The sequence below is a fragment of the Telopea speciosissima genome, chromosome 7, assembly GCF_018873765.1.
Source record: "Telopea speciosissima isolate NSW1024214 ecotype Mountain lineage chromosome 7, Tspe_v1, whole genome shotgun sequence".
Lineage (NCBI taxonomy): Eukaryota > Viridiplantae > Streptophyta > Magnoliopsida > Proteales > Proteaceae > Telopea > Telopea speciosissima.
In genome coordinates, this window is record NC_057922.1 from 13,351,595 (window position 1) to 13,369,329 (window position 17,735).

Here is a 17,735-nt window from a genome sequence, read left to right on the forward strand (position 1 = left end):
CGGGTAGAAGTTCCCTGGGTAGGTATCCCATGGGAAGGAGTGCTAGGGATAGTATACAATGCAGATCGCTCCATTAGTACAGAGTGCACCACTGCACTATGATGACTATCCTCTGAGGCTACCAGGGCATAGGCTTGCTCAAGAGTAGGAAAGGGATCACGATTGAGAATGTGTGCCCTGATTTGATAAAATTCCATATTCAGTCCCTCCAAAAAATTGTAAACCCGGCTTTTATCTTCCCACTTGCAAAAGGCAACGGTATCAGTCTCACAGGTTGCCATGGATCTCCCATAATAATCCAATGTTTGCTAGAGACCACGAAGGGTATTGTAATATTTGGAGATCCTTCTGTTGTAAGTTGTGAATTTTTCGCCTGATTTCATAGCATTGTGCATCATTGCCGACTTGGGAATAGGTATTCTTGGCAGCCTTCCAGATGTCAGCAACTGATTCAAGAAGAAGAAATCCCTGGGCAAAAGAGTCGATAGATCCAAGAAGTTAGGACATAACCAAACACTCATTGGTCTCCCATTTAATCTAAGCAGGACCGGCAGCAGTAGGCTTCACAGAGGCTCCAGTAAGATGGCTAGAAAGACCACGGGAACCAATAACAACAGAGCAGGATCTCGACCACATCAAGTAATTGCTGCCATCAAGTTTGACAGAATTTGGAGGGAATGAAGGAAAATCACGTTCAAGTGACGGTGGGGCAAGTCCTTCCTGTCTGATAGATGCAGTTGACTCATCCGACATGGCTGCTGATTGCAAAAAAATCTGGGAAAACATACTCACCCCATTAAACTTTCAAAAAAATTTAGTTCATGGGAAAGAAGAGAGAATACCTTGGTGGGAGAAAAAATATCACCACCAAGGGAGAAACGATGGACAAGGCAAGCCGGGGAGAGAAGAGAAAAGGAGGCGGAAGAGAGGTGGTTGGCGGTGGCGGTGACAAAACCAAGAGAGAGAGAGGCGGAAGGTAGGTGGCAGTGGTCTGTGAAGCCGAGAGGGAGAAGGATGAGGCGGTGAGTCGTGGCGGTAGCTGTAGAGCCGAGAGAGAGAGATCGATAGAGGGAGAGAGAGATGAGAGGTGGCGGTAGGTTTAGGGTTTCATGGAGAGCACAAATCCCAAAGTTGATTCTCTTCTCTTAGCTTTGATACCATGATAGAATATTTGGGGAATTGAAATTATGTCAATGAGACACAAGCCCACTCTTATTTATAATAATGATGGAGAAGTACAAGTTACAATAATACCCTTAGGGCAACACATGATAAACCCTACTGGATCATTAGACCCTTGTACCCAAAATACAACACTTTCAAACAACTCTTAGTAGTTTCTCCATATGGTATTAGAGTCACAAGAAATAAGCATATGCTGTCTTCTCCTTTGGCAAACAAAGAACACAGTAGGTGGCCAATTTGGATTATTCTCTTAAATTAGTCCATCCTGGGTATTCCCTGCAAAGACAAACTACATGCAAAACCTAATGTAGAAAGGGTTCAAGTAAGAACCACTCTACAGTAGGATCGATAATAGGTTGCAGCAGAACATCAAAATAGCATCAATTGGAATTAGAAAGTGGACAGAATCTCGATATTCAGCCATGTGATGGTGATCAAATTCAGGTCGAGTGTAGGCCTTAGTAGGATGGAGTAAGCCTCCAAATAGGAGCTGATTCCAATGGTCAGAAACAAAGATAGAAGAAGATTACCAATTAGAAGGTTAACTCCAAATTTAGAAGGTAGGAGCTACTGACCAAATCAGCCAGCAGAAGGAGCTCAAACTGGGATCGAGTGTAAGGTTCCTTGGCAGGGTTCAGCCCTCCAAAACTCAGCCAAGTCTGATCAGTAGTTTCTGAGAGACGAAGATCCAAAGGTTGCAGCAGAAGAGAACTAGGAAGAGGTGCAACCCCAGGTGTGGGGATAGATTTCCTGGTCTCAGTTCAGCAGCAGCAACTCCAGCAGTGATTTGGGTTGATCCTTGGTCCTTCACAGATGCAGCAGTGTGGATATTTGTCTTCAACCTTCGAGTGATGGCCTCCAGCAGCAGCAGCAGTAGCAACTTGGAATAGCAGCAGCAGTGCTCGAGTAGTATTCCCAGCAGTGGATTGCTCACAGTAGCTCAGTGGTTCGATGATGAAGAGAAGTAGATGCAGAAGATGAAAATAGAAGGATTGGGATAGTTGGATTTAGCTCTCCCAGCACTGCTCCTTCAGCCCTTCAAGCTTCACAATCAAACTTGAGAATAACTATGCTTGCAGCAGGAAAATAACTTTCATTTAACTGAGATAAATAGTGGGAAATGGCTATAGCAGCCTTACAATTAATAGAGGGCTATGCTTGCACCTCAAGTTAAAAGTAAATAGAAACCTAATGAAAATAGAAACTAGGCTTTATAGTTTAGCTAATATGCAAGGAACAAAATTAGAAACTATAAAATAGAAACTAAGGGCCTGCATGATACCACTTTTGTTTTTCTATTTCTCTGTTTTTTTTTTGTTTTTGGGAACAAAAAAATAAGAGAAATTCATTTGCTAATACCGGTTCATTTTTTTGTTCCTGGGAATTAACCGGGACAAAAAGTCGATGAGAAATAGAAAAAAAGAAGCTCCAATTTGAAGCTTCTCTGCCCCAGAAATAAAAGAAAGAAATAAGGGAGGAATTGCTCTTTAGTGAGCAAAATAAAATACCACCTCCAATGCAACTTCAACCACCACCACCACCACCTCCTCCTCCACCACTACTACCACCACCACCTCCACCACTGCCACCATCACCTCCACCATTGCCACCCCCACCGCCACCACCACCACCACCACCACCACCACCACCACCACCACCACCTTCGCCACCGCCACCTCCACCTTCGCCACCACCACCACCACCACCATCATCACTACTGCCACCACCACCGCCACCCCACCACCACCTCCACCACCTCCACCTTCACCACAGCCGTCACCACCACCACCACTGCCACCACCACTACCACCTCGGCCATCACCTCCGCCACCGCCACTGCCACCACCACCTCCACCTCCACCTCCAGCTCCACCACCACCACCACCACCACCACCACCTCCGCCACCACCACCACCACCACCACCTCCACCTCCACCAATTTTTTTGGGTATTATATGGCATTTGAAAATTTATAGAAGTTCTAGATACAAAAAGATTATGCATAACAAATGCATTTCTATTTCTTTTCTGGCCAAGAAATAGAAATTATTATGCGTTACCAAACGTAATTTTTGGCCCAAAAATTTGGCCTAGTAACAGAAATACAAAAAGCCATTTCTGGAATAGAAATATGGCCCAAAAACAGAAGTGTTATCATGCAGGCCCCAAGTCTAATTAAAATAGAAACTTAAGTGTACTTTCTAACTCTAAAATTAGAAACTAAACTAAACTTCCAAATCCCCACACAGACAAAATTGACTGTTCTAAAAAATCTTCAGATGATCTGGTCTTGGGCCCCGCAAGATCTTCTAAAATATCCCACCAAGGCAAAATAAGGGGCTGTGGCACTGTTCACGTGAACAGTGTTTTGGCCTCTTTTTCTTCATTTTTGTCCTACATCAAAACCTCAATCTTCAAAGGTGTTCTTGATCCAAAGCCAAGCTTTACAACCAAAAAAAAAAAAAAAAAAAAAGAGGGGGGGGGGTGAGTGAAAATAAAAAAGGAAAACAGAAGAAGAAAAAAAGTTAGTAACTCTACCTATGTTTTCCAGTGGTCCTCTATGAAGGAAATTGTTGACATATCCTTGTGTTTTTCAGTTTACTCTGACAATTTCGTGATTAATTTGACCTTTTTTTTTCTAGGTAATGGCAAGTGTTCTTTCATCTGATGGGAAGCAAGATCCAGATGTGTTGGCAGCTAATGCTACATCTGCTGCTCTTATGCTATCAGACATTCCCTGGGGTGGCCCCATTGGGGTGATACGTATAGGGAGGATATCTGGGCAATTTGTCATTAACCCTAGCATGGAAGAGGTAATACTGTATGTAATCGTCATTATTAATTATTATTATTTGTATCAGTAGTAGTCAACACCATTTCTGGTTTTTCAATACTGTTTCAGTGTTTCTCTTGTAACTTTTTTTTTTTAATATAAATTTTCTAAAAGGGCTCGAGTCTGGAGAGAAGTGTTTGCTTATGTGTTGTGCTCTTTGATATGCTTATCCTAAATGCTCCTTCTCCCATCCTGCAAAAATTTCTAAAGGAAGTTAAAAAATAAAAAAAGAGAGCACATGTTTCTTTCTTTCTTGAGCATTGTATCAATCTTTCCGTTCATAATCCAGAGTTTATTTGTTTTTTCAGATGTCATAGATGCATAACAACATGCATGGCTAGAGTGATATGGCAATTTTTTATGAACTATCAGTCCTCCTTTAATTATCACAAAAGGCCTTATTTGTTCTTTTATTCACATGTAGCTTATGCTTTCAATTTTTGAGGTTTCTTTGTCTTGAGACCTGAATATGATCATTTGTCCCATACATGGAGTTTTTTGGGCCTAAATAGAGACATAGACAAACATATGTCAGATGAAATGATGGTTGGAAAGATTTTTAGTGCAATTCTAAGCTGGTTGTCATTTGTCAATATCGATTCCTGATTCCATTTGGGGGGCCTTAGTTATCCCTTTTGAATTTTCATTTTATTTTCTTTTTGGGAAAGAGAACGCCACCCGATCTCGCAGCGCACGCCACCCTTGCAATCTGACACAGGGGCGTGCGAAATGACCGCTGCACCCCTGGTCATTTCTGAGGTTCCAGGGGGGGGTGCAGCGGTTATTTTGTGCGCCCCTGGGTCAGGGCGCAGGAGCGACGTGTTTGGCGTGACCGGGTAGCGTTCTTTCTCCCTTTATTTTTATAAATTGGCAACAACTTAGGAACTTCATCAAGATGAGGAAAATAAAGAAGCTCCTATCTTCTTTTGTATCTTGTGTTCTGTTTCTGCTGTTTGAATAATTTTGTTTACCTTATCAATGAAGAAAATAAAAATAGGAAACAATGTAAAGAAAACTTCTGAGTAAATTCCCCCTCGACTCAACTCAACTCAGCCTTATCCCAACTAAATAGGATCGGCTACATGGTCCTTTCCTCCAATCAGCTCTATTCAAAGCCATACTTGTTACTAGTCTTAAGCTATACATGTCTTTTCCCACCACTTCTCCTAGTGTCATTTTAGGCTTACCCTTGACTCTTTTAGCTCCTTAAATTTAAATCAAATCACCCGTCTGCACTGGAGCATTCAAACACCTCTATTGCACGTCCATGCCATCTCAAACGACTTTCTTGCAACTTATAATGTATCAAAGCTACTCCTAAATTAGCTTTAATTTGTTTATTCCTTATTTTACTAGTTTTATCACTTTTTAAATAGTATAGCGTATGGGGTTTTATGTAATATATATATCATATGGTTTGGGTTTAGTTGTAAATATGTTCTTCTGTCCTTGTAATTTTACTTTTATTAAGTTATAAGTACATTGGCCTAGGCTCATGGTAGGCTACTCTGAATCCTACAGTGAGCTCTAGGTTTCTCCTATCTCCAACCGAGTTCTCTCTCTCTCTCTCTTTTTCTTACTCTTTGCTATTGTAGGTACTGATTTCCTTGTTCTTATGTTGTCACATGGTACCAGAGCCAGTCTAATCAGTCTGATGTAGATCAAAACATGAAGAAGAAAAGACCAAGGCACTGTTCACATGAACAGTGTCACAGCCCCCATCGAACCAAGTTTATTGGGCCTGCATTGGACAAGGTCAAGCCAGCCATTGTGCCAGTCCAGCAGGGCTTCTAGCCAAGATAGAGCTCCACGATTTTGACAAAGCTGGTCTTTGACCAGTCAAATCCTAGCTGCCTAGTTACTAATTTGATTATTCTTGCACGTTTAGAAGGCTGGATTGTAAAGCCTCTAATAGTTTCTAATTTCAGCTAGTTTCTATTTTCAATTAGTTACTATTGTCATTAGTTGCTAAGTTTTAGTAGTTTCTATTTTTTACTTTCTATTTTTGTAAGCTAGCCTAAGTCATTAAAGAGACAACCTTTGTAAGATATTGACAATGAATTAACGGCAAATTACACTGCCACCGCCTTAGGTTTGTATTAAATACAGAGTGACCCCCTGTGTTTTTAAATTATACAGCCACACCCCCTGAGTTTCCATTCCGTTAGTTAAGTGTTAGGATGTCAGTTAAGTTTTTCCTCAAATGACTAATATACCCTTCAGAGTGTGAGTTTACCATTTTGCCCATAGGGCATCCCTAAGACCTTAATGAAGGTGTTTTCCCATATTTACCCCCATTTGTTTTAAACACTAAATATTTTTTTCTAATTTTACACTTAAAATAAACTTAATGGGACCCACCCCATCACCATCCCTTCTTCTTCTTCTTCTTCTTCCTACTCTGCAATCACACTGGCTTCTTCTTCTTCCTACTCTGAAACTCCACTGGCCCACCACCTGCTGCAACCCAACCCCACCCGCCGCTACCCCCTTCTGCAATCCAACCCCACCACGTCCCACCTTCCCGTCTCCCCCCTCACGATAATGGAGCATTCCGGCTAACTCCCACCCCTCCTACCGCCTTTGTTTCCCTAATTTTCACCGCCGGAAGAGCTTGTCATCGCTTCAAACTTTTTATTTCTGATTCAACAGCTGCCGAAGCTTGGCATCTCATTTCCTCAGAATCTGCTTCTCTTTCAACAATCAAAGGTGCAAAAGCAGATTCCAACAACAGAACTTTGAAATTTGACTTTTTTTCCCTTGTAATTTAAATTGGATAGTGTAAACTACTCAATTAAGAAGCTCCTCTTATGGCAACGACAACCTACGAATGATCATGCCTCTTATTATTTCCAAACTTCATCTTCCTAAAAATGTAAGATTCCAAGCATTTCCTTTCTTCGTTAGGTATCTAGGCAAGTTTTCTAAAGTCTCTAAACAGAAAATCGAGATAAGGAAGCATGCTTATAAGATTCAGACACGTTCATTCTCGTCATATCGTCTCCGCTTCATTTGCACTCATCTTCTTCATTCTTCTTGATCGCATTCTCTCTCTCTCTCTCTCTCCTTTGGGATGTGAAGGATAGGAGTGGATGAGGATTTGCAGTATCTCTTTCTTTTTTCGGTTTCAGAAAAAAGAAAGGAAAAATTTTCTCATTGGGTTGAACGGAAACGGAAGCCGTCACTCTTCCCCTAGAAAATGGTGATTCACCTGGGAAGCAATGGCTTACGTCCCAACGCTTCGGTTATTCCTCTTCAATCAATGATCCAGCCTGTTTATCATTGCAAGAATTTGAATGTCATTCTGACTCTCGAGGAGTCTATTGTCGTTGTGAGCTGGACTGAACAAGTCCAAGATCAGAGTGGTAATGTCAATTTGTCACTTAGGGTTCCCCTTCCTAAGGTTTTGGTTGATCCTTGCTCCACCATCGATTTCAATGCGATAGAGGATCTCATCAAAGTGAAGCTCGTTTTGCTCCTTCCGGTTGATCACCCCGTAGTCGCAACCCTCGATTCAGTACTAAGCCTGTCACAAGAATCTTCTGCTCAAGAAAATGTGTGTGTTCAGACAAGCTGCAGCCCCTATCCATGGATTCTGGAACAGAGGGAGGGGGGAGACGGGAGGGTGGGACGTGGTGGGGTTGGATTGCAGAAGGGGGTAGCGGCGGATGGGGTTGGGTTGCAGCAAGTGGTGGAGCCAGTGGGGTTGCAGGGTAGGAAGAAGAAGAAGAAGAAGAAGAAGAAGAAGAAGGGACCGTGATGGGGTGGGTCAAACACCATCATTAAGGTCTAGGGATGCCCTATGGGCAAAATGGTAAACTCACACTCTGAAGGGTATATTAGTCATTTGAGGAAAAACTTAACTGACATCCTAACACTTAACTAACGGAATGGAAACTCAGGGGGTGGCAGTGTAATTTTCCCATGAATTAATGAATGAGATTTTGAGGCAATTGCTTGCACTCGGTTGTGGGAGAGAATCCATTGTTCAACAGCTGAGATAGCTGTGGGTGAAAGACCCAGGACTGAGAAAGTCCAACCCTATCTTCCTGTCCATCTTCTTCTACCCTGTTCTTCTTTTATTATCCAATCAATTATGTGTTTGGTGTTCTGCTGCAAGCCTGCAACCCATCATAGATCCTACTGTAGAATGGTTTGTACTTAAACTGACTTCTATATTACAGTCCCTACCATAGTTCAAAAACTCGGTGAAATTTTAAATATTTCGAACCCCTCGAGATGAAACACCATACAAAATGTCGAAACCCAAAACAGACAATGTTTCGACCGAAATTTTGGTCATTTCGTTTTGGAATCTCGCTCATTTCGGTCTAAAAAATGTACCGTGTCGTCGATATTTCTATTATTTCGTTTCAGTATTTCACTCATTTTGGCCTTTTGTACACTGAAATGGCCAAGCAAAACTCATTGGAAAAGTACAATGTTTTGGCAAAATTTCGGGCCGAGGTTTCGGTTATCTCGATCTGGTCGAGACACTGAAACAAGATGAGTTTTTGAACTATGGTCCCTACTACTTCATTCTTTGTTTTGAAAGTCCTTTAGGGTTTTCCCTTTGTGGTTGCAGCAACTAATGTTGCCATATCTATTCCATGGACCCTAGTTGGTAACGACATGAAGAAAAATTAGGGTTTCTTCCATGAATGTTGCTGGTTTGTTTTTTTTGAAGTTTTTTGCTGTCCCAATACACCTAGCGGCAGCCCTGTTTTTAAGGGCTTTTTTGGACAGATTAGTATTCCCTATAACAGGGAATCTGTTCAGCAGATTTCTACAAGTTTTTAGGACTGTGAAGGACCATCTATTAGGGTTCTTTGACCAAGGTCTGGTGTCCATCAAACTCCCTGATCTGCTGTTGATTGAAATCCCCCCAAATCTGGGTTTGTGATTTTAGAATTTGATTATTTTGACTGCTGGTTCTTATTTCACCGTTAGATCGTTGTGATATTGTGGGGTTTTATATACTTGGCGTGCTATACCTGATCAAAATTGGAGCCCCATCAAAAGAGTTGGCTTTTATAAACTTGGCCTGCTATACCTGACCATAGTTGATTTTCATTATCATTTGGTATATGATGCAGATGAGTGTAAGTGATCTCAACTTGTTATATGCCTGCACGCGAGATAAAACTTTAATGATAGATGTGCAAGCCCGTGAGATCTCTGAAAGAGATCTAGAAGCAGGATTAAGGTTAGCCCATCCTGAGGTGGGTATAAGATTCTTGATGTGATATTAATATCGTCTCTTGCAATGGTGAATCTTGCTAAGATGGCTGGCTTTGATCATTCAGGCGATAAAATATCTGGAACCTCAGATTAAATTGGCAGCAAAAGCAGGGAAGCATAAGAAGGAATATAAATTATCAATGCTATCAGATACAACCCTTGAGAAAGTCAAGAACTTGGCAGAAGGGGCAATAGAAGCTGTTTTTACAGATCCGACTTATGGAAAGGTGCAATTTTTCTTTCCTTTACACCACCCTAAGCCTTTCAATTGATGTGTATGTGTGTCTTCCTTGTATCGTTTATTTTTTTATTATGAATTTACAGTTTGAACGTGGAGAAGCCTTAGATAATATTACACAAGATGTAAAAAGAGTGCTCGAAGAAGAATGTGATGAGGAGAGCTTAAAAGTTTTGCCCAAGGCAGTTGACATGGTGAGGAAGAAGGTGAGTGCCAATGTATCTTTATCTAATCTAACAGTAGTTCCTCTTTTTTCTTAAAGTTGTGTTTAGATACATGTGTTTACTGTGATGTGCTGGATATTATTTTTGCATTTAGATTTTTTTCCTGATCTATTTTTCCAGGAAAAAACCAGATGAAAAAAATTTCAAGTAAAATCTTAACTTTTATAGTATTTTTTTTACCTGAAAGTATTCCTTTTATGTGGTTTCCACCTGGAAAACAACTGTAGCCTTGGTAGTAAAGGTAAAATATTCTTAATTAAGATTGAATTAAAATTTGAGTTTGATCCGAACTACATTTTTTTTTAACCGTGTCCCCCTTTGGATAATCCGCCGTGTTAGAGCTCCTGTATGATATACATATTGTTTCCTCCCTTTCCTACAAGGTCGGTCTTTTAGAGGAAGCGGTTCCTACATGGTATCAAAGCAGGTAGGGGTCACGGTATCGAGTCCCCCTGGGAGCGGGCAGGTGTTAAAAAATTATTTATCCACCCGTGTTCCCCTTTGGATAGTCCGCCGTGTTAGAGCTCCTGTATGATATACATATTGTTTCCTTCCTTTCCTACAAGGTAGGCCTTTTAGAGGAAGCGGTTCCTACACATTTCTTCATGTATGAATTTATGAAATAAACACAATCTCTATTCCCTACTTCCCCCCCTTCAGCCCCCCAAAAAAATGAAAAAAGAAAAAGTAGTTATGTTAGGCACCTAATATATGTGCTATTGTCCATTGGATGTAGGTTATAAATGGGATTTAGGGAGAAATGGGACATGTATTCATATAAGTAAGAACATAGATGGAGGGATAAACTGTAAAGAAATTTGAGTTTTCAATCATAACAATGGTTCTAAATCTCTGCGAATTTTTTCCGAAATGTTGCTAATTTCAGTGAATTCGACAAGGGCGAGACGAAACACCAGGCGAAATATACATTCGTACCAATTTCGTTGTTTTGCCGAAATTTTAACCTGTTTTATATCATTTTGCCGAAATGACACAGTCCACTTTATTTAAAAGCATCATTTTGTTAGTTCTGGTTGAAATTTCGACCAGAACTTCACTGTTTCAGTGCTTTTGCCTGGGAGAAGGGAAAAAAACACCAATTTTCTTGAATTTTGGCCACATCACCTCATCAAACTCTTGGATCAGCTGGGGTTGCCACATCAATCCAAATACATTAGGTTCTGCATATTAGTGAAGATTTGTCCTAATCAACAGGTTCAGGTAATGAACTTTTTCCCAAAAATGGTTTTTTTGCAAAAAAAAAAATATGATAATACCTGTTGGTTGGTGATGAAATCTTTATATGCTAGACACTGAAGCCCGATCTATGGCTTCACGGTATGGAATTTTTTTTCTTCTGTTTATTTATATATTTATTATTTTTCTGGTATTAAAATGGATTTTCCTACAACAAAAATGTGAAAAAATAGGGTTAATATCAAGAGACCTGCACAAGCATGGTCTCTTGGGTGTGTTAATGGACTTGACTCCACATTTGGCTGAAATTTTAGCATGCGCTTCCACATTAGTATCCATGGACGACTGGAAGTAGAAATGAAAGGGTGGCGGGGCTGTGGGTTCCATAACAGGGGATGGGATAGGGCTGGTCGGCGGTGGAACAGGGTTGCAGATGGGGTCGGCTCTAATTGCAATGCAAGGCGAGGGAGGGGGTGTCTGCAGCAGCAGAAGAAGAAGAGGAAGAAGGTGATGTGGGTCTGGCCTCTCCCCAATGGGAGTGGGACTAGATGGGGTTTTTATGCATGCAAGGGTAAGAATATAAGAGGGTAAAATTGGAAATTAAAATAAAATTGTTTGAGTGGGCCAGTGTTATCTTGGTTTAGGTACCCCAAGCATAATATGCGAAACATTAGGTACCTTAGCTGTTATTTCGCGAAACCTTAGGTACTCTAGGTGTCATTTACGCAAAAAATTCATTACCAAAGGAAAGAAAAAGGGGGCTGGGTGGGAAGAACAAACAAACAACCAAGCTACAAGACCCTGCCTTTACAAATGAGGAGGGCGGGGGAGAGGCAAGGGCCTGAAAGAGGAAAGGGGAAGAACCTTAAGAAACTACAATAGATGAAACAAGGAGAGACACCGATGGGTTGTTACTAACTACAACCCAACTAATAGGCCTGAGTACAACACGACTAAAAAAAAAGAGACTAACTACAACACGACTAAAAGGCCTAACTTCAGGAAATGAGTGATCCAAAGGGAATGCAGGTTACCTCATCAATCACAACTGGTTGTCTTGGCAGAGGGCATGGTCGCGGATAGCCTTACTTATAGGCAATATCTTCTCATTGTTGGGTAAGGAATTATCTTTGGGGGGGGGGGGGTGGCTTCCTGGGATAAGGAGGGGAAATTCTGCTGCGCCAGCGGTAGACACGAAGGGGGGGGATGACAAAGCCAGTGTTGGATAGGAGCGTGATTTGCAAGTCCAACACAGGCAGAGAAGATAAGGTGATAGGGTCAGAGTGGGTAGAATTCCCACCCATTGAAGAACCCAAATTGGCAGTGGAGTAGGCCATGAAATGAGCCAGACCCCAAACATGATCAAAGTGGGCCAGGGAAGGGAAACATATAGTAGTCTGGACCGAATGGGTCAGGATATGGGTTGTGAGATCTGTATGGGCCCGGGGAGGGGAACAGATGGAGGGCTGGACCGAAAGGGCCAGGTTAAGGGTTGCAGGGTAGGGTTTAGTTGAATCTAAGGCCTAGAAACAAATGGGCTCACGGAGGGAGAGGCAAAAGGGGGGGAGGGTTGACATGGGAGGAGGGGTAGGCAAGGTTTAAAGTATCGGTATCGCCATATCGGTGGGGTGATTTTAAGAGACGTATCATATCAAATATACGTATTGCGCGCTATAGATATGCATGGAAATGGTCCACATACACATAGAAATACACTTTTGAAGCAAAAAACAATATAAATAAGCAATATTGCAGTTTGTTTCTTTGATTCAACCAAAGTGAAGTTGTTTCCTTGTTTTGATTCGTTTTTCAACAAGGAACCAAAGCCTCAAGCATGAAATTTGAAAGAAGATGTCAAAAGGTTGAAGTTTTGGGTGAAATTTTGTCTGTCCAGGTGCTATTGATGCTTTTTGGTTTCTGGAATCACTATTCTAAAGTCACATGTGCCTTTTAATGTGCTTATCACAATGTATCACGCCGTATCGGCCGATACATTGCAATACGTACCGATACTTTTATCTTTTTTTAACCCCTAAATCAATTGTATCATGAGTATCGGTACATATATCGGATACAATGCAATACTGATCGATACCATACCATTTTTTTTTTCAAAAAAAAAAAAAAAAAAGAGACGTATCTCATAGTATTGTATCGATACCCTGCGATACCCATACGTATCGGCCGATACGGGACGATATGGTGCATACTTAAATCCTTGGGGGTAGGAGCAGAAGAAAGAAATAGACTACTCGACTGCCCAGGAGGGGGAAGAGTTTCGGCAAGAGGAGCTGCAGGAGTTGTCGGTAGAGGGGTTGTCGACATCGTTGCAAGAGTTAGGGATCTGCAGGGTGCTAAAGCAGTTCGAAGAGCCTTCATTTGCTGGCAAAAGGACCAAGTTGGAAGGACCTTCGGCCGCATGCTGAAAACCTGATGGAAGCGGAAAGGAATTGACATCACGGCCTGGAGGAGAACCTAAAGCTGGTTTCTCACAACGTCTGGATTTGTGTAGCCTGCTTCTTCTCCGGCCAGGGCTAGGACCACGGAGACTTGAGACAGCAAGGATGCAGGGTAGAGGCAGATAAATGGAGCTGCTAGGTTGGGGGTTTGTTGGGGTATCTTTAGCAGGGGATCAAGAGGGAGCAGGGTGAAGGGGGTATAGAGAGGTGATATGGTTATTGGGACCAAACAGGGGAAAGCCAGAGGATGGGAGGGGTTCGGTGGAGGCGCCGGGGGGGTTTCCGGGGTAGCTGGGAGCCGCAGAGGCAGTGGCAAGGTGGGGAGTGGTTGAAGAGGTAAGGGCAGAGTGGCTGGGAGTACATTGGTCAGCCGAATACCTTGCAGGAGCAGCAAAGAGGAGGTAGCCAATCGTAGTCGACAGGTTGGTTGAAGGAAAAGCCTTCGTCTTTTGAGACCATGATTGAGGGCGGAGGGTCAGTTGCAGCGATTTCCACACATATTCTAGCCAAAGCTAACCAATCCATTTTCTTAGTGTGCGCATCGGAGTATAGAGGCTTCCCCACAACTGAACCCACTCTGCTAAGACCTTTGCACCAGTAATGCCGAGGGGGACCCGACAAGGTGATCCAGACCGGGATGGAACTGAGATTTATGAGGTGAAGGCGTGAAGCTGCAGATAGCGATCCCATTGCTGTAGCAGCATGGGTTTTCTACCAACGTGCCATGGACGTCCTTCTAGGACGCGAGCCTTGTCTTCTTCATAAGAGAAATTGAAGTGAGAGCTTGACAATGGGGAAAGGGGGACAGCTAACAATAAAATGGCTGACCTGAGCGTTGGACCATTTTAGTGCTGCTGAGTTCAGTAGACCAGAGGGCCACAGAGCCACCTTAGAGTCACCAACGAGGGAGGGGGCACGAAGTGAAGGGGTAAGCACTTGCCCGGAGAGGTGGAGGACTGGGTGGAAAGGGAACTCCAAGCCACTGATAGGAGGATGGGGGTTGGCAGAGGGGATGGGAAGGAGAGGGAGAGGGAGGAGTTGGGCTGAGAGGAGACAGCCCCTCAGAGAGGCTTCCAGCCATTGTCAATGAGATATCCCCTTGCAGGGATAAAACTCTAATCGAGTTTTACTGATGCTTTTCCCTTCGCTGTTTCTGTATGATTTAATGGATCTTTGCTTCTCGTTATTGAGCTGGTTCTTTCATTTCTGGGCAGGATACTGGGGTCTGCCTTTGTGAGAGCAATAAGCTGTGGATGAGATCCTGTAGGCTGCAGTTCTGTGTAACTAGGTTAGTTTCTTTTCTATCTAGCATAGAATGATCCTCTTGGTTCCATTCTATCTCTTACTTCTAATGAATGGAAAGCTCAAGGTATTATACTCAACTTAATCCAACTCAACTCAATTCAATTCAACTAAGCCTTCTTCCAGTTAAGTGTGGTCAGCTACATGAATCCTGTTTTTGCCATTCTCCGTGTTTAAAGTCATATTTATTGTTAAAAAGCTCAAGGAATTAAAATTCATGCATTTGCATTAACATTTGCTTTTTAATTTTTTTTAGATTGTTCGTAGAAGGATAATTGAGAAAGGAATCAGAGTTGATGGTAGACGTTTAGATGAAGTTAGGCCTTTATACTGTGAATCTGGTAATTTACCAATATTGCATGGATCATCGGTTTTTTCTCGTGGAGATACCCAGGTCAGTACAAACCATAGTTGTCAAGGCGTCGCCTAGGCGTCTAGATGGAAAGCTCATTCAGTATGATGCTTGTTTTGACAGGCAATTTAAATTCCTTCTGCCAAACTAAAGTTCTTAGAATTACAATTGCAGGTTCTATGCACTGTGACACTGGGGTCACCTGGAGATGCTCAGCGATTGGATTCTCTGGTTGGTCCATCCACAAAGCGCTTTATGCTTCACTATAGTTTTCCACCATTCTCAATTAATGAAGTTGGTAAACGTGGTGGTTTGAATAGGCGTGAAGTTGGACATGGTAAGTTTCCTTTTATGATAATGTGTGATTTATTATAACTGTTTGAAATGAACGATAAATTTGAATCAACCTAGCGGGGCCACCATCCTAGGTGATACTATGATGAGAGTATCAATTTTCAAATGGATGTAATATTTTGTATTATAAGCATTTACTACACCACTGCTGCATAGGTAGTTTGATTCATTACTATATCCTCCTATGAAACATGTTGAGCTGTTTATATATTCCACTTTCCTTTACATGTTTTTTAGCTTTTTTCTAGAGTTCTTACTGGTTACTGTACCAAATAAATATTAGTAAAAAACGAACCATTTGGGAAGCACCGGACCTGACAGGTAAGATTCTTCAGATATCATTTTATTACATCGGCAGTGGTCTGATGGTTAAAGCTGTTTTTCCAAACATGTTAGGAATTCTGAATGCTTGATTTACTGTAGATTTTGTTGTTCCCAGGTTGACACTGAGGGGGAGGGGTTGAATCAATGTGCTCAAAAACTTTTCCCCTCAACAGGTTTTCCTATTAGCTCACTTGTTGATGTCTACAACACTTACCACATGTTACCCTCACAGTCCTCCCAAAAGATACTCAGGCACACAACCACTGAAATTGTTGGAGACCCTCACTGTTGACACATAAAATCACACACAGTCGTGTACACACCCCAGCTTAACTGTCAAAGGATCTACCAAGTGTGTACACCCATCCTGCAACAGAGCACTCCAATATCCAATATGCATACACAAATAATAATGGGCATCCACAACACAAGATGTACGTGCTTCGGCAAGTTGCCTAGGTGCACGAAGTAATGCCCAAACTTGGGCTTAGTATTTACTCACTACTGGGCTTCAACTGCAGTCAACAGTCCAAGTCCTACACCTGCTTCAACCCTTGATAATCAACGACTAGGGCAAGCTACCCCAATGGTTTTTCAGTCACAATTATGACTCAGGACACCTTGCCTGCTTCAACCCCTGATGAATACAGGAGCAAGGGTGTTACCCCCAATGGTACCCAGAACCCACTGGTTACCTAAATATAGAATCGGGCTTATAACAATGCCCTACAATGAAACCACATCTAGTCTAGGTCTTTGTAGTAGTACAACCTAGCTAGCATATACAAGAAGAACAATGGAGGTTGAGTCACATTCAATCCATACGTCAGTGAATTCCATCTCGTTGATGAAGTGACGCCCTCTCATAAAAACAAAAAATTCTGCTGCAAAATTCATTTTGATCCCAAGAAATTGTTTGAATGCATGGATAATATTTCCTTGGGAGTCCTTAAAGACCCCTCTTGCGCCAGCTCTTCCCAGGTTACCCAGAGATGAACCATCAATATTAAGTTTGATACATGTGTACGCAGGCTTACACCAGTGAGTTTCAACAATTCGATCGGAGGTTTAGACTTGATCGGCAGCCCCAATTTGGAGATGCATATAAGATCATTAACAGAAGAGACCCACCCTTTTATTTTGCTGCTGATGTCCTCAAGGTCTTGTAAGATCTTTTTGAAAATTAATATAGGAGTTCTCCTTTTGCCTCCATGTCTTCTAAAGTTCCTTTCCAGCCAATGTTGTATAAAATTATTACGAATCCAGCCTTCCTCGCACCTTGAAAGGAAATAATACAAGATTTCCGAATCAACCATTGGATGAGATCTTGAATAGAGGTTGTTTCACCCATATGTTGCTGAAAACAATCAAGGAAACAAGACCATATCTTCTTTGAAAAATTGCATTCCAGAAAAAAATGTTGAAGGGATTTCGAATGAGATTTGCATTAATCACATTTGGAAGGCATATTGAAGCCAATAGAAGATAAAGCATGATCAGTTTGCAGCTTACCATAGACAAACTGCCAGACAAAAATTGAAAATTTTGGCAGAAGATTGGAATTCCAAATCAACAAGTACCATGGAATTTTAGGATTATGTCGTCTAATTTTATTCCATGCTGAGTGGATGGTAAAAATACCATAAGTAACGGGGCTCCAGATGCATTTATCTTCAATCTCCATAGGTGGAAGACTAATAGTGCTAGCCTTGTCAAAAATATTATTTAAGAAAACTGATAAAACTCTTGGGAAAGACCATTGATTTTTCAAGATGAAGTCAAAGACTTTGATCATCGAGTCCTTGAAAAGAGAAGGCTGGAGCTCTGAAGTTTCAGCAATGGACTGATTATCTAACCAGATGTCATTCAAAAAATTTATATTATTCCCCCTTCCAATATTCCATCTCTCTTTAGAAGAGATAAAATCCCACTCTTTTTAATCCTGGCCAGATAGAAGAAGAAGAGAATCACCATGCTTGATTTTCCAAGCTAATTTGCATAAGAGGGCTTGATTGATGTCCCACAA

At 41.8% G+C, this 17,735-nt stretch overlaps 1 protein-coding gene across 1 annotated transcript in view; it reads left to right on the forward strand.

Moving 5' to 3' along the window:
* The window catches only part of LOC122669872 (polyribonucleotide nucleotidyltransferase 2, mitochondrial-like), a 65,665-nt gene that overhangs the window by 6,170 nt on the left and 41,760 nt on the right, over positions 1-17,735 (forward strand). Inside the window, exons 3-8 of the mRNA XM_043866750.1 lie at positions 3,828-3,998; positions 9,115-9,240; positions 9,325-9,486; positions 9,584-9,703; positions 14,936-15,073; positions 15,206-15,368. Of these exons, the coding sequence (XP_043722685.1) occupies positions 3,828-3,998; positions 9,115-9,240; positions 9,325-9,486; positions 9,584-9,703; positions 14,936-15,073; positions 15,206-15,368 (880 nt within the window). The remainder of the gene's footprint in view (positions 1-3,827; positions 3,999-9,114; positions 9,241-9,324; positions 9,487-9,583; positions 9,704-14,935; positions 15,074-15,205; positions 15,369-17,735) is intronic.